We start from the raw sequence: 24,428 nt of genomic DNA, 5'->3' as shown, positions 1-24,428 counted from the left end.
TTGGTATTTTCACTGTTACTGCTCTTACTAATCAATTATTTCCATTGATTACAAGAGATTAAAACAAGTGGATAGGTAATGTTCATGTTTGACTAAACTGTTCCTTTGTGTTTTCAGGGTCCTGCAGGGGACATTGGCTTAGTTGGAATTCTGGGCCCGAAAGGTCCAACAGGCCAAGTTGTAAGTGTTTCACTCCATGGAAGAGATTGTCAGGATGGCTTGCAAGTGGCACATGTTTTTAATTTAGGGAATCATCTTTTTTCTTATTAACAAGGCCGGAGCCCTCTAGCCAAACCTTTCTCTCTGATACTATGATTCCTCTAGAAACCCTTTGTCTGTACTGTGACACTGCTCTGGTTGCAACATGGGTACAGATGCACAAGCAGAGCTGGGCTGTCAATCTTGAAGGAAAAAAGCAAGCTCTCCTAGTATAATTTTATCTACCCAAGTATCCTTATCGCTGTCATATCTTTGTCTATTGGGGTTGAAGATTCTCTTACTGGCAACAATGCTGGTTGTATAACGCTGTCCTACAGCAAAACAAAAAAGGGTTAAACTTTGCCTGCAGAAAGACAGAGTGGTGCTCAGGCATTATTGATTAATAGGTAGTCTTTTTTTAATAAATATTTTCTTTATAGGTTACTAACTATCTAAGGTTACTAACTTGCATTAGCTCATTCTTCGTGACACCTTCTTCATGACATACTACTTTGCTACTCACCAAAAATGTGGAAGCATCTTTAGTATTTTGTAATATGGGGGAGCGTGCATCCAGCTTACAGCATCAAGTGAAAAAGGGGCAAAGGTTGCAGCATGGAAGGCCTTACTACAAAATGTTCCTCTCTTACCGCTGCCGTTGTCATCACAGAACTGAATTAGTTCGATTAACCAGATGCAGAGCAGCAGCTTTAGGGGCCTGTTCTAATAGCTGCTTTCTTTTCATAAACACTCCTATATAAGACAAACACTGGAAATGAGCAGTTTGCTCTAAGTGAAATGGAACAGGAAAGTAACATTTTAGCAGTACTTACTGGCAGCCTTACAAGAGTACTTGTGGGCGGTAATATAGCTCAAGATATAGTTGATGGTATGTGGTCTTTGGTAATCAGAGTACTTAAGTTTCCACTGGTTTTAGTGCACCGACTTTCACATAAAAGAATGTGTGTGGGCTTTCCAAGAACAACTATTACTAATTATTAAAATAATTACCCTGGTGATTTTGTAGCAATCAATATTCAGAAAGAGAATATCACCATGATCTTTTGGATATTTGACAGGGCTGTGTGCTGAGCAACTTTAAACTAGGACACATCATGAGGATTTTCTTCATTTTGAAAACATGGTGAACTAATAAATTCTTTGCTTGTTTACAGGGATATATTGGCCCTGTTGGTCAAGAAGGCCTAACAGGCCCAACTGGCAGGCCTGTAAGTTTCCCTTCTCTTTTGCATAATTTGGTTTTTTCACCTACCCTTATTTTTAATAATCTGTTTTGCAACTAGCAACCTTCTCATTTTTCCATTTGCAAATAGCAGCTAGCAGGACCATCTTTATATTATGTCACGCTGGTGAGCTAATGTATGTGACTCGGCATCTATGATACAAACAAGAAAAAAAAAAGACAAAAAACAATGACAAAAGAGTCATTGCAATGCCCTTCTGTACAGTATACAGAGGGCATGTCTACAGGGGCAGCAGGTGAGTCAAGGTATAAAAGAGCACACAGTAACCACCACCTGGATATTCTTTCTCAGTCTTAGGTCTGAGACATATCTAGAGAGTATCCATACTTGGCTTCAATGTAGTTTATTTTTTATGTGTTGATTGGGCTAAACTGTCCAGAGTGCCCCTCTAGACATGCTGGGAGTGCCCACAGAGCCTTGTTGGGGTGTTCCAAGTGCTGGTGAGGTCCCTGTTACAACTCAAACATCTTCATGGCCTTTCTGATGACCTTCAGTGCTCCCCAGGTTCCCTGCAGTGGGGGAGCTCTGCCCTTATCCCTATTTCCATCCCTTGTTGCACTCTCTGTGCTAGAGATAGAGCAGTGTTCTGCAAGGGCACCCTCTGGCTCATATCTGCAGACTACCCAGGCACGTAAAGTAGTTTTAGAAGCATTTTGTTCCACCCAAGTTCCTCTGCCTGATCAACAAGACTTGGATTGAATGAGAATGTCTAAAAATTGAAATAATAATCATTAAAATAGCAGGAATATACAATAAAAGTAATAAATACAAATATTTACAAGGGGAAAAGAAAGGAGAAGGGAAATGTTTCTTCTGTAATTAGACTATTCTTTCTACCTGTTGGGAAAAAGACAGCACTTGTCTTGCTGCACTCTTTTCAATCCCACTCAGGAGGAAAACTTTACAGTTGCATGTACTTGTATAAAGGCTTTTAATAGACTTCATATTGAATGTAATAGTTTGCCATTATCATTAAGAAAGCATTACAGCTGAAGATTACTTCTATGTGTTACGAAATGCTGCCATCAAGATGCAAAATTCTTCCAGAGAAGAATTATAAGATTGTTACCATCTTGAGAAACACAGTTTAAGTGCAAAACTAGCTAAAAATGACATGGAGACAGAAAAACAGTGTCTAATCTGACTGTGAGAGGAGAACTAATGGGGTAATAAAAGCAGGTATGTAACTGATGGATTTCTTCAGTGACAGAGAGTACCGAGTTTTGTTCTCAGCCCTTAAGATGGTGAAGCACTGATCTATTACTGTGGATCAAATTGTAGAAAGTACAGCTGACTGACAGGGAGGACACTGACAGTTAAAATTACTGAGAAAACACATATTTGCAATCTGAAGAAAACAGTCAGTTTTCCACATATAGGAATTACAAGATGTTTTCAAGTAATTTATCTTTCTAATAGTACAGAAAAATTAAAGCCCCAGAGTTGTAAATACTTCCACAGATGAGACTGGACTTTTCATGTGAGCAGTTCAACTCTTGTGGATATTAATTTGCTTATTTCAGTCCTAGGCGGCTAGAAAGCATACTGGATTAACAGCTTCTCTTTCTTACAGGGACCAAGAGGTGAAAAAGGCACAAGGGGTGAAATGGTAAGATGAAACAACTTTTGTGCTTTCATCTTTTTTGGCTGTGTAAAAAGTATTCCTGTGTTACTCTGAATGTAGTCTTGCATGCTCTGAATGCCAGACAGTCGTGTTGTGCTCCTGGAGAGTGCTGGCCTAGAAAGCTGGTAGCATGAGTAAAAGGCTGACCTTTTCTTGTTCAAGTTGATTATGTAGATAATGCCCAATGTGTGCTGTTGAGCAGTATGACCCCTGATCATATAGCAGTCACACATTTCAAATCTGTCCCAGTTCAGATCTGGGAAAAGAAAAATCCTTTGTCACATTTGTTGTCAATGCTCCAGGGCCTCACAGCACAGCAGGCATACACATGTTCGTACGTTTATATCATCTTGTCTAGAGAGGGGGAAGTTCAGGAGAAGCCTAGAGCTGAGGAGGAGTGTCCATGCAATGTATGCCAGCTGTAGCAGCAGTAGGCAGCATTGATAGGTTATGAAGTTGCTTTCTCTCATTTTTCAGTAAAAATATTACATTAGTTTTTGTACATTAATAAATGTTGGATTTTATTGAAAAAAAGAAAAGTGTTAGAGCTTGTAAAGCCTCCAATTAATAATGGCTATGTGAAAAGCCAGTGTCAGTTTATCATATTGACAGCAAATATGAATACAATGATACCTATGACATTACTTTATATGACAGGTTTATAATTAGTTCTTTTTCCAGTAACTGGCCAATGTGATCTTGTTCCTGTTGCTCTTACCCTGCCTTTGATCCCACCTCACTTAAAATCATTTAGCTTCTCTTGTCTTATTGTATTTTGCTTTTAGCAGCCACCTGTGTGCAATTCCAACCTAGCTGCCTTATAAAAGTTTTGAAAAATAAATCAGAAATATTAAAAACTGCTTAAAGAATTAAGGCTTGGAACTAAGTTTGCTGTAGGCATCTTGGGGAACTTTCCTTTTTAATTCTAATAATCTTGAGGCCATTCCTATCTCAGAGTAAGAGGAAAACTAGGTTCTTAATTTCTGAAAGTGTGTTTTCATTTTCTTAATTTTTTTTTTTAATTTCATGACATGTGACATAATGAATTGTAATATAGAGTCATAGGATAATCCAGATTGTAAGGGATCTCAAGACATTTCTAGACCAATCTCCTGTTTAAAAAAGGATCAGCTCTGAGATCAGACTACATTGCTCAGGGCTTTATTCAGCCAGGTCTTGAAAACTTCCAGGGATGGAGATTGAATAATCTCTTTGGGCAATGTGTTCCAGTGCATGACTGTCCTTAAGGTGGAAAAAAGATACAATACGAGATGATAAGGCATAATCTGTAATTTTCTATTATGATCTTTTATCTTAGATTTACAATCATTAATGGCAGCTACTACACTGTATTGTGTATCAGACTATTATATTGCAGGATGTTGTTAGGCTTTACCGGTTCTGAGATATGATGACATAACATCCAAATGACAAAAGCGGTCAGGAAAGCTTAACATTAATCATTTTTGTTAAAAATACTTTCTGTTTCTTGGAAAATTTCAAAAGAAATGATTCCATGGAAAATATGGAAGTCCCTGGGATTGTTCATGTTTTCAAAGTTAAGCATGTGTATCATTGCATGTAAAATCGAGGCCTTACGGTATTAGAAAAAGATTGGAGTTTTGGCCTTTGAACTTCTGTACTAGCAATCAAATTAGGTGATTAAAGAATTAAAGAGCACACTAAAACTAACTGTTCTATTCTCTGCTTTTGTTATTATGAACTGGAATTACACTTTTCTCACTTAAATTCTAATGTGATCAAAGGGTAAATTAAGTAGATTTGTAAAGGTAATCCTGTACATTCCAGTAAAACATTTAGCAATTAACTTAATCCATGAAAAGTGTAACTTAACCTTATTTTGGTGTTCTACAACAGAAAGAAAGAACATTTATAACATCTCTACAGGATTTTCAACACACTCTGTACAGTCTTGTTATATTTTAAAGGCTTGTAAAGGTAATTGATATAGCCCTGTGAAGTTTTAATGAATTTAAGAAATGTAATATCCCCAAAAGTAGTTTACTATAGTTAACAAATAGCATTCAATATTTACCTTTTTTTCACATGGGTTTTATTGGCAAAGAGACAGTGAATCAAGACAAATCACATTACTCTTTTGCAAAATACCTTAAATTCATTGGAACAGTGCAGTGTTTGATTTTTTAAAATATTCAGTTCTATCTCAGAAACCACTATAAATTTGAACTGTTCTCATCCCGACTTTTGGGATCTTAAAATTGTGACACATGCCAAGAGCACAGAATATTAACTGAAGCATTCAGTCATCTGAAAAATCCACTGGAATGTCTAAATCTCAGCACCCAGAACAAGGACATCTATTCATCAGAGGGTAGTGGTTACTTAGGGACAAACTGTTGAAGACTTTGTGCCTTGCCTTGACTTGGTATTTACATAATCAAGTCCTGACCCAAGATAAACAAGTATGTCTTTACACTGTCAAATTCATTTCTCGAGTTTCTTTTTCAAACTTTCTCTTTCATTTTATACTAAACATACTTCAGCAAACATGATCATACCTACATAATCCCATATTCACATGGGATTGAAGGTATCCTGCAGCAGTCTAACAGCACCCGAGTTGCTGATCTGATTAATTAAACGTGGAGGTCAGCCTTCTCAGCTGGTATACAACATGGTAGCTCTGTGAAACCCAGTTGATTTACAACAGCTGAGGGACTACCCCAAAATAGTGAATGTCATCTCTGCAAACTCATCTCTCATCAGTTTTGTAATAATGAATAGCAACAATAATATTTGATGCCTATTTAATAGTAATAGGATTTCAAAGAAAATTTCAAGCTGGGAAATAATCAAACTCAGAAGAGTAAAGGCAAGCTAGGTACTTGCCACAGAACCTACAGGGTTTTCTATACTACTGTATATGCTAAAATGACTTATTCTTTGATTTCCATTTTCCAACATCAATCATTGTCTTTACAAAATATCAGTAAATACCTAAAAGATGGCTTAGAGTCCCTTCTATAAGTACAAGTGGATGAAACATAAATAAATAGGTCAGGATGCATCCATTGAAAAGTTGACAATATTTACAGTCCCTAGAGCTTATGGCATTAAAGTCGTCTTAGTTAAGTATAAGAAGACCATCTCCCTGAAAACCCAGAAATGGCTTCAATTTTGATTCTCCCCTGTTCTTCAAAGAACGTGTAAAACACGGGTCTTAGTCTCGAAAGTCATTTGCAGTCCCTCAACATAGCCTTGTTGCAATAGATCTGGTACTAGGAATTACGTGATGGCCTCCACTTGTCACACCCTTCAAAATCCAGCCCCTGAGCCCCTCTGACATGGCCAGGGCAGGTGATGTGCAGGCATACTTGACTTGTGCAGCTCTGGAGGTCATCGTAACCCCTGACAGATGCATTCCCCAGCAGCTACCATGTGCTCTGCCTGACGAATATGTGTAAAGATAGTACGAAATGCAGCTGGTATTATTCTAAAAATCGATGAATTTGGAGCCTCAGTGACTTAAGTACTAAATCACTCCTATCTGCTTTGAGATCCTTTTTTTAAATATACATGAATCGATCTAAGATTGAATCTGGCCTTTCTTTAACCATTTCCAGCTACCCTTGCTGGTGGCAGCTTTAAGCACAGCCCAAGTTCAGCAGTTGTAGCATGCAGTGACATGCAGATCTTGCTGTGAAATCTTACAGCAGAAATACTTATTACTATACTAAGTGATTTACAACTTAATACCTCTTTGACTAGATCAGTTTTGCAATATTTGTCAGCATGACCATGTCAGATAAGATTATTTCTCTTTTGGCAGAGACTTAGTACTAGCGTGACCATACTGGTGTAAGAGGAACAGCTTACCGTACTCGAATAATTGGTACAAGCAGCACTGGCTGAAGAGTGTTTTGCTTAAATTAACTCAGATATGTTAAAAGGTTTTACTCTAATACATTGTGCAAGTCTGGCCTATGCCTTTCATTCCTTCTTGTTCTCTTTTACTCGTATTAAGGCACTGCCATCTAGTCTTTTCCTTGTCATTGTTCTTGCTATTGTTTATGTTACAGCAGCTCCTAGAGGCTTTGAGTATATACAGATTGAAAGAGAGAATCTAACAGAAACACAAGTATCACTGTATATTAATAAATATTCATAATCATTCCATCTTAATGTGAATAGTTGTGCAAAGAAAGGATAATTCAGATGGAGTTATTGTTTTTGGGAGGATCCATGTCCAACCCTAAGGCAAGCCTAAAACTTAGATTTAAGACTACGTGCATTGTAGGCACCATAAGCTAGGGAAAAGTAGCTGTTCCTTCTCCTCCTCTCCTCCCCACTGCATCACCCTACACACTAAAATGATGCCCCTTATAATGAGGAAATAAGGGCATAACTTCTTGAATATGAAGGAAGCCAGCAGGATCACTGTTCAATAATGAATGTAACATGTTCTGGCTGAAAATTGACACTGCTAATAAATGGAGCTAATAAATGCCTAGCAGATACGCATAGACTAAAGCAGATCAGTTTTTTACAATTGTCCATAACATTATTTACAATGCTTTTATGATCCTTCATCCCTTGTAGTATTTGTATTGGCAACATGCGTATAATGCTGGCACAATGTATAGCACGTTATGTATTAATATTTTGTATAACTTCTACTGTTCCCTTAATATCAAAAGCAATTGGATAAACAAGTAACCAGACAACCTAGCAATTCTAACAGGAATATTCACACGTTAACAGAGTATAGTACTTTAACAATAGTAACTAATAATCTACAGCTTTACCAAAACCAGTATCACATCTTCTTCATTGTACGCATTGTGACAATTTGTGATTTAAAAAATACGAAAATATAAAAGCAGACATGTTCATCTGTAACTGTTGTATTTTACCTCCATTTCTTCTAGGGGCCTCAGGGACCTCAGGGCCAGCCAGGGCCACCTGTAAGTGCATAAAAAACATGCCTATATTTGTTCGTTGTGATTGCATTATATAAACATGTGAAGCACCTAATATCTGGTTTCTCCCATTTTCCAGGGACGACCTGGGCCACCAGGACCAAGAGTAAGTTCTGTAACAACCCTAACCTACAATACAGTCCTTTTTTGAAAGGGAAAATAGCAGGATCCTCTTCAAATGCATTGATTGTTCCATCACTGCACATAAAATGCAAATACATTTTTCTGCGACTTCCATCACTACAGTAATACATTTTTTGAACCTTCCATCTTGCACTGTCAGTTCTGTTCTGCCATGCTGTTGAGTACTCAATAAGCAACACTCATGGACATGCTCATACTTTTGACATGGGTTAACTCCATCACACTCTAAAAGGTTTTTATCCTGTTCTGCATTTGAACACTCTGAAAGATAACAAAGAAAATTCTGTGCTATTTCTGGCCCAGATGTTCTCCCTATATATATACACGCACACAGATTTAGTTTGTTAAAGGATTGTGCCAGTTAGGACAGACTCAATATCTGAAGTGTCCTGAAGCTGTAATATGTAATCTGAGAACAAATTGTAAGAACTAGATGTTTGTGTGGGTGACTTAATTCTTTAAAAATAAATAAACCTGTTGTCTGGGACTGGTATATACATCACACAAAGTGCAGAGAATGAAGATACGCCAGAAACTGGCTTCCTCGTTCAGAGGCTAGTTTGTCAGTCTTGGTATTTGTTCATGCATCATGAAGACTACTTTGATCTGTCAGCTGCTGATGGCTGATTGAGATATTTTTTGTGTGCTTCTCTGTAAAGGAACAGCACCTTTTCACACTTACCTGGATTGGTTTTCTTAAGTATATAAATTAAATGGCTGGGAGGAATAAGTTGGGACGTTAGTCTGTAACAACTATTACAGTATCTTTTTTCCAGGTTCCAGGAGTATGATCATTAAATAAATAAATAAAAATCAAATATGCTTTTTCTGTATGCATGCTTGCATTTTTTGGAAATGGAAGGGAGGATCCTGTTTTAAAAGTAAGTGTTTACAATGAAATATTTTCTAAAGTGACAAAATAATGGAGCTATCATGTATGTTGCTACAGCGCTCAAAGAATTTACCACCTGCATTTTAGAATATTCCTGTCCATCTTTTTATATTCTGAAATATCTTTTCTTTTTTCAGAAACAAGTGGACATCAATGCTGCTGTTCAAGCTTTGATTGAGTCAAATGCCGCACTGCAGATGGAGGTAATATATTTCAATGTATTTACATTATCATACAGGGTATGCAATTATAATTCTATTTTTTGAGGACAGAACAGGGCTTGTTTACAAAGACTTAATTTAAAATGAATTATGGATAGCAAGTAATTACTGTAGAATATAATTAAACATGCTAGGATTTATAGGATACAATTGAAATGAAGTTAAGAAAAACAGCAGCATTTCTACCTTTTTGTCATGATTGGCAGTAATGGAAATTTGTTGACTATCACACATAGCGGACTGTATCTGTTCAGCCACAGATAATGATAGTGGCATTTAGGCCTTGATCCAAAAAGTACTGACATATATGCAAGTGCGTGGTCCCACTGATTGCAAGAAAATTCCTTACATGGGTGAAGTCAAATACATTTGCATATATTTTCTAGGTTAAGTCTAACAGTAGATTTCACTGTTCAAAATCCGAAACTGCTAAGTATACTTTAAAAATGCACTAATTTTTTTTCTTTTTTCTTTTTTTTCCTGTATCCACATTTTTATGTCAACATGTCATAATGACGTATTTGCATGATCTTAACCTGCCTGTAACTTCACTGGTCTGATAATTTTAATAAAATGTACTAATTTGTTTGTTGGAATATGTTATTCTTACCCTGTTTTATATGGCTGATTGCATGCATTATAAATACTCCTGTCTGGCTATTCAATGGCCATTTGACTTTTACTGCATATACTGTTGCTGTGATACTTCTTTGTGGTAACACATTTGCTAACGGCCCTTGGCAGAAATACCAGAATACTGAAGTAACTTTACTAGATCACAGTACAGAGATATTCAAAACGCTGCACTACCTTAGCAATTTACTGCACAGCATCAAGAACCCTCTTGGCACACGGGATAACCCAGCACGCATCTGCAGGGATTTGCTTAATTGTGAACGTAAAGTGGCAGATGGTAAGTGTCCACTTTCATTAAAGCTTGAACACAACTAGGCTTTGAAATGTGTTCCAAATGTAACTTTCTACATCAAAATTCTAATGTGTAGACTTTTTTATTATATTCTGTTGCAGTGTGCCTGTCACAGCTATCTTTATTTTATCTTTATTTAAGATAAAATTTCTGAATTTTGAAGATGAAAGTATGTAGCTATCTAATATTATATAGATATTAGATACAGATTATATATATAAAGTAAACAAGTGTGTCCAAAAAATTTGAAACTGAATCCAATTTTGTGATTAAAAGTTTCCCAAGTATTTATAGCTAATCTGCAATGAATTTTGTGTGGATCAGTTTCTAGATTCCTAATGAGAAAATTGCATACAATACACTATCCCTGTCAGATACACTGACAGTTGTTGTATCCCAGAAGATTCTGAATCAATATTTCAAATCAAAAATAATTATTTAAACCTGTAATGTCAATACTGTGACATAATTCAATTTCTGAGTGGCTAATAAAATAATAAATACCTGTAAATATCCCTATTATCAAGTATTAGCATTAACAAGCTAAGGAGGAAATGGGAAATGAAGTTAGAATTCCAGAGAAATCACTGTTTGATGGCATATAGAAGGACGGATCAATTCTTTAAGACTCTAGAAGAGATGAGCCTAACCCTTATTAGAACTGTGCTCTCCTAAATAAATCTCAGTCCTTTAGGGCCACGGAGGTCACCAACACAGCCCTCCACTTCAGAGGATTACACACACCCATATAAATTGTAGAGCACAGGCTCACCCATATTTAACCATAAATTAAGGAAAGCTAAATCCTGATATAATTTGCATGTGTCCTATTTCTTTTATTGGACCAAATCCCATGGATTCACAATGGCAAATACTCCTTATTACCATCACTAGGATATGTCATGTAGAAGTGTCTGATGGGAGAAAGACAGTGGAGAAAGAAGGGATCTTAAAATGCTGTGAGAGCAAGAGAATTTAGATTGACATTTTATATCCCGAATATATTCTCTGTATAAAGCCAAGCCCAAAGAAAAAAAGTTAAGTTTTAATACAGAAAGAGCAGACTGGAAATACCGTTTGTTCTCACTATTTAGCTGTAGAAAAAGAAAAACAAGAAAAAAAAAAAAGAGAAACTATGACAGTATTCAAAAGTCATTGTATATGTAATCAAAATTGAATGGCTATGATAATTTTGCTCAGTATCTGTTACTAGTAGAATTATAATAGTGAAAAGACTTTCATGTTCCTTTTCTTTCATTTCCTAGTGAAGCTACAGTGATAATATATCTAATACTTGCCAAAAAGTATGAACATTTTAGCAAATTGCTTAATAACAATTATGTTTTGGTTTTATTTTCCATCTGGTATTTATATACTAATAGGAAAATACTGGATTGACCCAAATATTGGATGTCCTTCTGATGCCATTGAAGTTTTCTGCAACTTCACTGCAGGTGGTCAGACATGTTTAACGCCGCTGTCTGTGACAAAGGTATGCATTGCTTCCAGAGAGACACTATCTGTGCTGGAACTCTGAACAAATGAATGCTTATCTTCTTAACTCATTAAAAGATGTTAGATTTTAGGGTTTTTTTAATGTGCATCTTTGTGGAAGGACATGTTATATATTCTGTTACAGAAGTTACAGATTTTCTGGAGACAATATATGTTAGTGTAACTCTCACTTTGTTTGTTTACTCACCTTCCATGCTGATAGAATTATTTTGTTCTATCTATAGAAATTATTATAGTTTTCTATACAAGGCATAAAAATAAGCTTGAAATGCTTCTAAGCTACATCAGTAACTCATCACCCAGGGCAGCTAAGTGTAGAGATGCTGAGGTCATTGCAATGGGAAGGCAGAAAATTATGACTACTTTTCAACACTTAGCTACTTTTAAATGCCATTAGGCAGAGATTGGTTTCCTTTATATCATTAGTCCATGCTCCTCTTTACATGTAGTCCTTAAACCCTTAGGAATAGAAACTTCGTATTTGTGGAGTTTTGCATATACACTTGAGCATTGAAGAGCATCCAAAATACCATAAAGTTCCCATACACATTCCTACATTTGGAAGATCCCTGAATATGATCTAGTCTTGGAGAAATTCTTGTTGAGTAATGAGTAACTATATTTTCTGTCTAAAATCAAAGTATACTTATGAATTTTTGGATTTTTAATGGAATGTAGGTATTGCCAGAATCTGTGGTTTAAGAAGACTAAACACCAGAATGATGTGGCTGCAGTTAAAACGCTGCTGCTGCTAGTATCTTTGTTTGAATCACATAATCATTTGTTTCAGTTTCCTTATTTAAAAATAGTGTTTTCTGCCCAGCTGTGTTTCAACAATGTTGTAAGCATTAGCAAATGTTTATATTTAAGCTTTGAAAATGTCCTATGAAAGCTTCTGTTTATAGTAATCACTATAATAGAACCTAACAGCTTTCCTGAAAAATACAAATCATGCTCTTTGGCATTGATCCCAATATATAAACATGTATACATGCTCTCATGCTTGAACAGCATACATGTATGTGCATGTCACTTTGCGTTGCTGTGGCCATTCAGCATAGTCCAGCATAGCTGTAAGTCTAACGATGCATTTCTCTTGGAACTTAGCTGGAATTCGGCGTTGGAAAAGTGCAGATGAACTTCCTTCATTTACTGAGCTCAGAAGCAACCCATAGCATCACAGTTCATTGTCTGAACACACCAATGTGGAGATTAAATAAAGTAGGTGGCCAGAAAACATCTGTTAGCTTCAAAGGATGGAATGGTCAAATACTTAAAGCAAATACGCTACTTGAACCGAAGGTGCTTATGGATGAATGCATGGTAAATATTTTTTAGCACTAGCATTATTAAAACCATAATGGAGTTACTGTTTAGACATTATTATTTAACATTCTGCAAATAAATAACAATCATTTAGATTCACATCCCTTAAAGCTTACTTCTTAGATTGTTCTGCATATTTCTCTATATGCCAACCTTTTGATATTGAATTCAACACCTAGTCAAACGTAGGTGTTGCAGTAATTGCAGTAATACAGGGTATCTATACTTCCTGTTCGCATTGAGTGTCATGTATTTCAAGACTCTACTAAGACAATGGAGAGAGATCAGAACAGAAATAAGGAGGTCCTCCAGGTAACTTTAGGAACAGTTACTCTCAAAATGAAAATTCAGGCCTCAGTAAGAGTTCTGCTGAGGTTATCTAACACAAAATCTCAGGTTCAAACAGGCTGGAAATTATTTTTTGGACAACTGAATATCTTTAAATTCATTGACTATGAGTCAATTGTTTGGTTATTTAATAAAATAATGATGATTGGAAATGGACTCCATTGTTAACTAAAATATTGAATCATATTTGTGTTTAGGAATAATTGGAAGAGTTTATTAATTTTCTAATGCTTATTAGATTATTCCACTCACCAAGATGTGAGCAATTTGGTAAACGTCTTGGTAGAACACTATGAAATATAGTAGACAAGCACTTTACACTTCCAGTATTTTATAGCTCTGCTTTCATTTACAGTAATGTAAGACGTGAGACTGGTTCCATATCAATACAGGGGTGTCAAGTGAGATTTCTAATCTCAAGACAGAAAGTGGTTTTATTGAGGCACTTCGAAGCTGTTATGCTTCCAACCTTTATTAGCATCGCTAATGAGATGCTGTAGCCTGTGTCATGCAGCTAAGGTATGGCCATCGAAGCCCCTTCTCCCCACCTCCCAGTCTGTTTGGGACTGTTTTAATCCCTGAGAAAAATTAAGGCATACAGTGACGGCTATTGAGAAGTGCCATTTTTCTGTGAGATTCTACAAGGTCTGTCGCTCTTTCTGTGGGATACGATTTATTGTACAGATCTGCTGCAGAATCTCACACATTTCCCCCTCTGCAGGGATTTCACTTTTCAGCGGTGTCGACTGTACTTGATGGTTTTTAAGAATGGAGAGATTGCAAACATCAAGGCACTCCCAGCCTCAGACAATGTTATAATGTTATTTTGTCATTTTTATGAGGTATCAAGTTTTTACTGAGATGTTTAAAGATTAGAATAATCAATACAAAGTTCATGGCAAAAATGGAGCTTTCATTCCCCATGATTATTCTTCAAGGACAAAGTCATTCAAGTGCCTGTAGAGTTCATAACCTGAGACCTACTGTTCAGATTTGAGGTGAATTTAGCAAGAGATCTAAGAGTCTATATGAGCCCAGGACTGCTTGCAAAGTGACAGGCGCTCTGCTCTGAGCTGTGTTGTACTGTGTCTGCATCCGCTCCAGCTGGATTCTGGGCTGGGCTTTTTTATAATTACAGTTTTGCCAGGAGTACCCGTGGTATTGCATGGGAGAAATGGCATTTGTTAAATTACACAGTTTCTTTAGGAACTGCTGGGAGAAGAAATGTTTCTGTACACTTCTCCTCCTCCTCTCATTCTTTAAGCACAATTTCCATTTGTGTTTTGAAGCTCATCTTTGATATGAATCTAATATTCTGCTTCTGTGTGTTGCAGATTGAAGATGGCAGCTGGCATAAGACACAGTTCTTTTTTCACACTCAGGACACTGGTCAGCTTCCAGTTGTTCAAGTTAATGGACTTCCTCATCTCAAACCAGGACAGCAGCATTTCATAGAAAGTGGTTCAGTGTGCTTCCTTTAAGGTTTCTGTCCTGGTTTTTTTTTGCATCAACATGGAATTGCTGCATAGATTGAATGCAAAAGTAATGATCCATTGCAGGCAAAATTACTAGGAAACTGAAGAATCGTTTTAAACAGTGTTGGTTAAAGAACCTCAGGAAGAAAAAGACTTCCTCCTAAGGAGAAATGGCATTGAGAAAGAAAAGAAAGAAAGAAAGAAAAGACTCAACAATTTTCATAAAGGATTTTAAAAAAAATTGGTCGGTGCTTTCTTGCATAATTTCCTGGAACTGAGTATCTGAATATGGAATTTTTCAGGACTCTAGTGTTCTTAGCAATCTCTTTAAGAGCACTGCAAAAAAAACATCCCGAGGAAAGCTGGAGACATACAATACTAAGGAGCAATACTGGTTAATGCTCCTACATGTGCAATAGCTTATATACGAAAAGTGAATTATGCCACCATACAATACGTCTTCTTTTCTTAAACATTGTTTTATTATAGTCCTTTGTGGACACATGCATCTTAACAGATGGCACACTACCTCTTTTGTGTTTCCTATCCATGTTGCCTTGATGCTCTTCATAACACAAGGTGCTTGTGGCCTTATCGGAGATTATTTGAATCCCTTTTTATCTTTCAGACTGTATGTGCTGGTTACATCAGGATATGTTTCTGTTGTAAAGGTACTTATTTTAAATCGTTGGTCACATACGTCACTACAATGAAAACATTATTTATGTGGATTCCTTGTTTAAAATATTTTTGTGTACTGTTGTGGAAATGGTATATGAGACAGCACATTGTATATGATGGATATAGTCAGAACAGTTAGCTTTACAGCTATTGTAAAAATCGTTGTAGAAGAGCTACCTACAGTAGTTTTGAGTTATAGCTTCTGTATTTCAGTTAACATTTTGAATGCCAAAGGCATCTTAAGATGACATATTGTGTATATATTTTGTAACTTGTGAAAAAAATCTACTATAGCATGTCTTCTGAATGGCTGCTGTTAAATTATAATCAGCATTTCATCAACGTAGAAATCCCATTTTTTTGCCTTATTAGGTCATTTCAGTTGTTTTAAATTAAGCCTAAAATGTTCAGCCATGTTTTTTTATTAAAAAGAGAACAATCTTACCATTAGGAAAAGCACTCTTTATAAAGATATGTCTCTATCTATTATCATTCCAGTAGTACATGGCAAGATGATACCAGACTACACTGGGGAGAAGGGGAGTGTTCAAACAACTTCACTGTCTTGATCCACAGGAAACCATGCTTACCAAGTACAATAAAATAAGCTTCCAAGCGATCTGTTTGTCTTTTACTATTTTTTTGTATTGTATAGTTCATTCTTAGCAACGATGAAAATCCTCTAGAAGGGTACTTGTTAGGTGGCAATGCTTCCTCTACCAAGGGGAAATGCACACGCTTCGTGCCGTGGAATACTGCGAGAGTGACAGTGTTTACTTTTACAAGGTAACATACATGTACATCCCATTTTACATTTTATAGCGAAGCATCAGTTTTGTTCCCTGCGAGAAAATCTGATAAAACCAAAGACAAAGCAAGATTACAGAGTGACGATAAAGGTTAGAGAAAATTTCGCACTTTCTGCATTTTCGAGATCGTTACAGTCTGAGAGAATCAGTTGTCATTTGCTCTTAGTTTGGCTGGGGAGCTGGCGTTCTGACAAATGGATTATTTCTTTGTAAGAAAGTAATCTTTTAGAAAATATTCTGCTTCATGTGTATTTTTATTAGTCTCTGTCCTATTTTTGGAAATTCTTTATAGCCTTTATTTATGGTTTATATTAGTGTGTCTCAGAAATTATGTATTTCAAAAACAAATAGCTTAAAGTATCATAAGGCTGCTCAGACGTAAATGTCTGTATTTCAGTAATTGAGGCAAAACCGCACATCCCATGCAGACAGCACAATGCCCTTCTGCAGCAGGACGTGGGCAGATAGTAACGTACCGCATCGCTTGAGTTGGAGGTTGCCAGGAACGTCTGGCTGAATGCATCCTGTTTGACAGTACACTTGTATATGGCGCAGTGTGTGTTTTGGAAAGCCTCTTCTATTCAGACATCTTTACTGGAGCTCCTGAAGGCATTCACAGATCTCGTACAATTTTGTCCCACAATGTTAACAAGTACCTGTACTCCGCAATTAATTTTTTATGGTTTCTGAGGTGGTCACCTACTCTGTTACCCTTAATTTTAGAGCAAGTCCTGCGCTAGATTACAAGAGTTTTTGTCAGAATCCTTTTATCCCTTTTAATTGTTATTTTTCATGGTTAAAAATCCATTAAAAAGCACCTGGGAAGCGGGGCCTTGAAACAGCCTAAAGCAGGAGGGATAAGCCTAAAGGCTACAGGATGCTCTCAGCGCCGCAGGGAGCGGGCCGGCTCCAGCCTAAGGCGGGTGGGAGCGGGGTCCCGCTCCCCTGCTCCGGGGCAAGGCCGGGCTCCCGCGGCGCCCGCAAGGCCCCGCAGCGCCGGCCCGCGGCCCACACGGTGAGGCCGCCGCCCTCCGAGGGCCGCCAGGCGGCGCCGCCGCCCAGGAAAGGCCGCGGCCGGGCCCGCCCCGGCCAGGCCCCGTCGGGCACCGCGTGGGGAGGCGGCGCCGCGCAGCCATGGCGGAGGAGGAAGGCGCCGAGAGCCCTCGGCGGTCGTCGGGCGGCCGGAAGATGTCCCTGCAGAGGTAGGGGCAAGGGCAGGGTGCCGGACGGCACCCGAGAGCGCCCTCACGTCTCCTGCAGAAGCCCGTGGCCGCCGAGCCTCGCGGCCGGCCGGGCCCCGGGAGCGCCTCCCTCGGGTTCCGCGAAAACTCGGGGCCGCCGAAGGGAAAGGCTGCGCCGGCCTCTCGTCACGCAACGCCGCCGCCGCGGGGGCTCCGCGGGGCCTGCTGCGGGCCGGGCCTGCCCCCCCGCCCCCGCCGCGGCGGGCGCCGGGGCGCCGGGGAACGCAGGTGCCCGAGGATCGCCGGGATCGCTGTCGTCTGCCCTGCGGCCCCCGCGTCCTCTCGTTGCTCCTCTGCGTGTTTGGAGGGGAGTAGCGGCTTCTGCGATGGGCGTTACCGCCGCGGTACGGGGCGGTTTCGTTTTCCTATGAGTGAGGGGGCTGTTCCGGGCGCGGGGCGGGTTTTGTCCCGGGGGGCAGCGTCTGCCTCCGCGTGGTGGTTGGGGTCTGCAGGCGGGAGGCGCCCGGCAGTTTTCCCTCTGGCGTTGCAGCTGAACGGCCGGCGTGCCTTGGGCACTGCGGGAGTGAAAAAAAACAGAGAAAAGGAATTCCTGTTCGGAGCATTGCCTGTTCCTGTTTCGCAGTGTATGAAACACTGTTCTTCTGTTCTTACAATGCTTCGTGCTGCCGGTATACAGAGCCAGCCGCCCGTCAGGAGATGGTACTGCTGAGCTGGTCCTTCACACCTCCGCTGTCAGCGAGCGCGTGGTGGGGAGAGGAGCAGCAACGTTTTGAGCCTTACGTTTTTCCTCCAGGAGTTGAAAGTGGTGGGTTTGTGCCATTCCTGAACACTTCACTGATGTGCGGGGAGGGTTATTTCCCTTTCCTGTTTGCCGGAGTTAAAATAAGTGAAAAGTGACGATTGTTTCAGTTAACGTATCAAGAACTTTTTCCCAAGAATAGGAGAAACATCTGTTGTTTCTGTAGTTAAAAAGCAGAAGATTATATTTGTAGAGGAATTTTTTTTTAATGAGTTAATATTTGTTAGCTACGTTCATAAAGCTTACACGTTGTGCCTGAGAGGTTCCCTGACTTTGGGGTTTGCACTGTTAACAGCCAGAAGTTTTGGTGACTATAGGTCAGCATGTTTTTTTCTGTTTCATTGAAAAAATGGGATGCAGTGTTCAAGTTTTAGTGTGCATTTATTTTCCATCTGCCAGCATGGTACAATGCACGTTACAGGTGATTTAAATGGAGAAAAGCACTGATAGAACCAGGCCACAAAGCATAAACTGATACAGCCTTGCTATGCTTCCAACTCTGCAGTCAACATGGGGTTTTTTCCTCTCTTTCAAGCATCTGCACTGTGTTTTAATACAGGTAAGACCCCCATATGTGTTTGGAGATATTCCCCATAGCTTGCGTTATTTTGTCTACCACCTTATCTAATCCAGGGTATTTGCATTTTCTCTTTCTTCTTTCAGGGTTCAGAGAACTTTTCCTGAAAATGCTGATTGATGGCATAGTGCCTGGTTGTTGAGCAGGCACCTTCCCAGGCCAGTCAGGCACAAAGATGCCACTTTATTAAGAGGTACTTTTTACTTCTTTCAGATGTGAAACCTGTAGTGAAGAGGAAGCTAAGTACAGATGTCCACGATGCATGAAATATTCATGCAGGTATCTCTTATCTGAATTAATTGGTTTTTTTTTTTTCCCCACTCGTGCTGAACATGGCGTGTTAATGTTTTTCTTTTTGTCATTTCAGTCTATTGTGTGTAAAGAAGCATAAGCTTGCACTGAGCTGTAATGGAGTCAGGGATAAAACAGCGTTTGTCTCTGTAAATGAATTTACTGACTTGAACCTTTTGAGTGGTAAGAATATTCCTCGTGCTTTTTAAAATTCATTGGTTTTACTAGGTTAGCACTACATTTTTCCTTGTTCTTTTTTTACCTTCAGATTATCGTTTCCTGGAAGATGTAGGAAGGACAGCTGATGCTGCTGCTCGACATCCTACTGTGCATAGTCCAACAACAAAAAAACTTGTAAGTTTTAAATTAGCAACTTGGTCTCTTGGAGATAGGGTTGACTGCCTTTGAATTCTTACTGAGGCAGTCCCAATCCAGATTTCAGAGCTGATACCTCTCTTATGAAGGTATGAATGATCCTGAATTTTAGAGCCAGAAATGAAAAGAAGTCTCTAGGTTTCTGTAGTAGTAGTGCTGATGGCTATGTCCAATTGTTTAGAAGAATGAATTGCAAACAGTGTACAAATTGATGCATGACCACTCTTGCTGTTTGATGACAGATGTGTGTTAAGAAAGCCTGAATGTTTCCTTCCACCTCCACAACTTTTTTGAATTTTTAAGTACAAAATTCCAAGGTAAACAATGGATTTATTAATTGCCCAAAAATTATTACATGCTTCCCCATATACCAAATGAAGGCAGCCAGAGTTCTGCAAAGAATAAATCTAAGCAACAATGAAGTAAAAGCCAGCCTTCTAAGGGTGAGAGGGGATTTTTGTTGAAGCTCCTCCAATTCCAGTAAAGCATTAATGAGGTTACAGAAATGTATGGCATTTCCTGAAAGTCCTGTAACGATAAACTGTGAAGATCAAGATCAAGAAGGGAAAAAAAAAACACAAAACAAACAAAAAAGAAAAACAGAATCGGCTCCAAAATACTTTGATTCATTGATATGGCACAGAAGGGCATCAGGGCCATGTTGTTTTCCAGTCTCGTGAAGATATCTTTAAACATAGCACTAAACTCAGTTGGAGAGAACTCCATGTTGATGACAAAGTAAATTCAAGAGTCCAGCTTTCTCTCAGACTGAAGTCATACTCTTGTGTGTACGTATCACCATGATGTTTTGAAAACATGTGCTGAAGATGGTGAGATGCTGTATAGGTAGCAGTTTTTAGGGTGTGGTATTAGGTATGTTTACAGGATGATATCCTTACTGCTACCTTCAAATCAGAATTTGTCAGAGGGGCTGAGGGGGGTTGTAGCCCAAAAAACAGCTCCGTGGGTGGTATTATGCTCACAATGGCTGTCTGTGGCTTTCACAGTATGATAAAGAACATATATGACAAAGAGGTCATTGGCATGTTGATTTTTAACCGTGGAAAAACTTCACCTGAAAATGTCTCAGATAATAAAGTAAGCCTAGAAACTAACTTTTTCATTCATAATGGTTTTTTAAAAAGTCTAAGAAAGTTCCTCATTAAATGGAGGAATTTCTACAATTTTCCCATAATTCCTGTCAGCATTACTCTTTTGTTGTTTAACTTTCAGGTTTTGAATACATTATTCGGGTATAAAAAAAAATTGGTTTTATTTTTTACTAGTTATATTGCTTGAGAAACAAAGCTCGAAGGTGTAATATTGACCTGAGAACACTGCCCATTGGATTTACAAAAAGAAGAGAAAATTCAACCACCTTCAATTGCATGTGAGTCTTCAGCTGGTTACAGTCAGCAATACCTTGTTTTCACTGAACGCATAATGATGAGAATCTGAATTCATACCGATATGCTTGCTTTTAGAATCTTAGATGCATGATTTTTTTACAAAAGCCATCTAGATTTAGTATTTCGTGCTGCAGGTTTTCATTTTTTAGACTCTTTGAGCTCAGTTTAACAGCTTATGCAATTCATGCTTTGTTTTGAAAAATACCAACATTGAGTAACAGGAGGAGGAATCAGTGCTGTTGTGTTTTTCCATCTTTTAATTAACATTGAGTTTTGTCGCTGGAAAAAGAAAAGACTTCTTTAGAGGTTTCTGATAGAGGATTAATGTGGAATGATTGCAAAAATCCCCCTCTGAAAAGGCTGACTTTACGTCTGCAGAGGTGCTTCCAACGCAGTCCCCCGCCGCAGGCCGCGTTAGGAGTCGCTGCGCTGGGGGCCGTGGGTGCTTGGCACAGCTCAGCTTAGAGAGACAAGTGCAGGCGGCACGTATGAATTCAGGAAAAAGGCTAAGACGACTTTAAATGTTCCTCCCTTTATCTGTTCTGTGGGTTTTCTCTGATACCCAGAGTTTGTATTTTAAAGTATTTTCACAGTAAAAATAAAAAAAGTATTTCATTACGGCGGGAAACGGGTCTAGAGTTCAGCTCCGTGGCCTACTGGGAGCAAAGATAAATGCCTTCGGAGCTTCTCACGGTAATCGGCCGTGCCAGCTACCCCTGATGGCTCCTCCGCTTGTTTTCTTCCTGGTCTTGGTCTTGGTGGCAAGTCCTGCTTTGGGGGCGCATTTTGCCCCCTCTTCTCCGAGGGGCGGGGGCGGGCCCGAGGGCCGGCTGGCCAGCAGGTGTCTCTCTCTGACAAGTGCCGGCCAGCCTCGGGAGCTGCCCGGCGGCCTTCCCGCTATCGCTTCTGCTGTTCTGGGGCAAAAGCACAGCTTTTTCGTTTTGCAGATATCTTAATTTTCAGCAGGGCAGAAGGCATAAAATAGATGTAGAAGCGTAACCTTTTAAAGTGACCTGTTTTACCAGTTCTGCTACAGAAAACCCAGGGAGGATCAATGGAAAGAAAAGAAATCTGGGGCATTTTCTCCTCCCTCTACCCCAAATTTATACATCACTGAGGCTCTCTGCTCAGAACAGACCAGGGGATAGCCCCAGACCTTGCAGATGTTAGTCTTGCTTGCTTTTCCTTGGCCGCATGCTCTGCCTTTTACAGGTATCTTGTGCTAGAATCACGCTGTTGAAGTATCTCGGGCTTAGAACTGAGTTTAACTTTCCTGGGGAATCTCCTCAATGTTGTGGATAAAACAACATAAACATCCGTAGGAGGTAAGGAGGTAGCCTTTACGAACCGGAGCAAGTGCAGAAAGCCCAGGGACGCTGGGATCAGTAGCTAGGAGAAGGACAGAAGAACAGAAAAGGCACAGATACAGGGAGGTTTGACACTATTGGGAAGATCCTGGGCATGGTACAATGCTGTGCTGATGCAAATTTGCCTTCATGTACCATGATTTTCGGTTCTTTTTCTCTAGAAAGCCTTTTTGGGTACATACTGAAGCGTGGCTTGCGTTGGGAACAAATTAAGCTTTGAGCAGATTACGCTTTCACGTGCGTCATGTGCTTTATGTTGTTTAACAAAGCAGATTTAAAAACTAAGAGGCTGGGGCAAGGAAGGTGACTTACTGGCAAATAGGCATGGAAGTATTTCACAGGCTGTCTGGGAGAATGCCTTACTGTTTTTTGTCAATCATAAAGTTCTGGGGTATTTTTTTGTGGTTGTTTTGGGATGCTAGTCTTTCTGGGACTTCCACATCTCATCAGAAAGAACATGATAACGTTCTCTGGTCTTAAGAGGATAGGAAGTAACCGTCTGTTTCCTGTAAATGCTGTCCAAGGGTATGGAATGTTCTCAATGAGTACTACACAAACGACATGTTTCCTCTCTTGCTGCTACTGTTATTCACGCAGGAATGGGCTGTTTGAATTCAGTGATGCAGATTAAAAATTTAAAAAATTTGGTTTTGTTTTTTCTTTTTCTAATTGGCATGTTTCGCTTACTCTCCTTACATGTGTTCCTGAGGAATCAATCCTCAGGTTTGATAGAACCACTATCAGCCATTAACCTATCCCATGTGACTTCATGACTCCCATGATGTTTTGTTGAATATTACATTCAAATGGGATAAAGCTGTGCAAATAGTTGCTTCGTATAAGCTTAACACCTGACAGTGGTCAGGGTCAGTACCCTTCTGTAGATCTGAACCCCTTCTCAGGCTGTTTGTCAGTCGAGATTTGTAGAGGGGTTGCTCCAGAGGGTGGAGGTTGGAAGCTGCTTTACATATGTGCGTGGAAAGCTGAGAACAGTCTTCTCTGATGTCCTCTTCGTGCTCTCCATGTGAGCCAAGCTGTTAGGCTGTACAAGGCAGGAATCAGAGTAATCCAAAACTAGGAGGTACAAGATGTATTCTTGTGTCATCCCCTGCCGGCTCTGGAGGACAGATCAGTGGTGGTTTGGATGTGTTAACCAGACTCTTAATTTCCTGGTTTCCATTAGTTTGTTTGCTAAATTCGGTGTTGTGAAAGCATATGTGCCAATGCTGGGCAACACATGGATTAGACTACCTTGTAATACTGAGTATAATGGAGGGTCATTAGAAAGTAGAGTCCGAGTCCAGTTTGTGAACTCATGGGACGTCGCACTTACAGATGGTTTAGGACGCTTTACTCCAAATTATTTTTAATGTGCTGCTTTACCCTACCCTACCTGGAGAATGTGACCAGGTTGGGACAAGGGCTGGGGCAGCAACTGGGGAGCTCGAGCCAGCGGGGCAAACTGGAAGAGGGGAGGGAGCTTGCAACTCTGTGGCTCCTGGCTCCCTGGAGGGAGATGATGATAGCCGTGAGAAGCTGAAATGGGGCAGCGCAGCTCCTTCAGCTCTGCAGTCTGTGCTGCCCTGCTCCAACCCTCCCTGCTGCTTACACTCTCATAGGAACCTCCACCCAGCTTCCTCCCCGCTCTGTTCACGGCACCTCCCAGACAAAATCCTTCTTACCTCTCCTCCCCGCCAAGAGGGGCCAGAGGGCTACAAGTCTCCTTCCCTGGTGGAAGGCATGCCTGCAGCTTGGGAGCATTTGATCAGATGATGTATGTGGGAGAAGAAGGAATCTTTTTCATTATCTCTCTTCTTTGGTTTAATTCTGAGAACAAAATATAGTGTGGAGATTTGGGATTAGCATCAGTTAAGGGATCATTAGTATTACAGAAGCTACTTTGAGGTATACCTGAAAAGCCCTAAAATGTCAACTCTAATCCTTAGCTAGGTAGGGGTAATTAAAATTCATTGTTTGAAGTGTTGCTGATCTTGACAATTTACCAAGGAGTTATCTGAGTT

At 39.6% G+C, this 24,428-nt stretch overlaps 2 protein-coding genes across 2 annotated transcripts in view; both read left to right on the top strand.

The window, feature by feature from the left end:
- COL24A1 (collagen type XXIV alpha 1 chain) overlaps nt 1-16,197 on the top strand; it is a 149,707-nt gene extending 133,510 nt beyond the window's left edge. Inside the window, exons 51-60 of the mRNA XM_075156204.1 lie at nt 118-180; nt 1,374-1,427; nt 3,037-3,072; nt 7,998-8,033; nt 8,128-8,154; nt 9,222-9,287; nt 10,050-10,218; nt 11,616-11,725; nt 12,856-13,071; nt 14,757-16,197. Of these exons, the coding sequence (XP_075012305.1) occupies nt 118-180; nt 1,374-1,427; nt 3,037-3,072; nt 7,998-8,033; nt 8,128-8,154; nt 9,222-9,287; nt 10,050-10,218; nt 11,616-11,725; nt 12,856-13,071; nt 14,757-14,903 (924 nt within the window). The 3' untranslated portion in view covers nt 14,904-16,197. The remainder of the gene's footprint in view (nt 1-117; nt 181-1,373; nt 1,428-3,036; nt 3,073-7,997; nt 8,034-8,127; nt 8,155-9,221; nt 9,288-10,049; nt 10,219-11,615; nt 11,726-12,855; nt 13,072-14,756) is intronic.
- Nucleotides 16,198-17,460: 1,263 nt separating this feature from the next.
- Nucleotides 17,461-24,428, top strand: part of ZNHIT6 (zinc finger HIT-type containing 6) — a 32,685-nt gene continuing 25,717 nt past the window's right edge. The window contains exons 1-5 of the mRNA XM_075156203.1: nt 17,461-17,589; nt 19,179-19,244; nt 19,333-19,439; nt 19,525-19,610; nt 20,918-21,021. Of these exons, the coding sequence (XP_075012304.1) occupies nt 17,522-17,589; nt 19,179-19,244; nt 19,333-19,439; nt 19,525-19,610; nt 20,918-21,021 (431 nt within the window). The 5' untranslated portion in view covers nt 17,461-17,521. The remainder of the gene's footprint in view (nt 17,590-19,178; nt 19,245-19,332; nt 19,440-19,524; nt 19,611-20,917; nt 21,022-24,428) is intronic.

This window comes from Calonectris borealis, chromosome 8 (genome assembly GCF_964195595.1).
Source record: "Calonectris borealis chromosome 8, bCalBor7.hap1.2, whole genome shotgun sequence".
In the NCBI taxonomy this organism is placed as follows: Eukaryota; Metazoa; Chordata; class Aves; order Procellariiformes; family Procellariidae; genus Calonectris; species Calonectris borealis.
The sequence above is the reverse complement of the archived record's forward strand: the minus strand, read 5'-3'. Positions and strand labels throughout refer to the sequence as shown.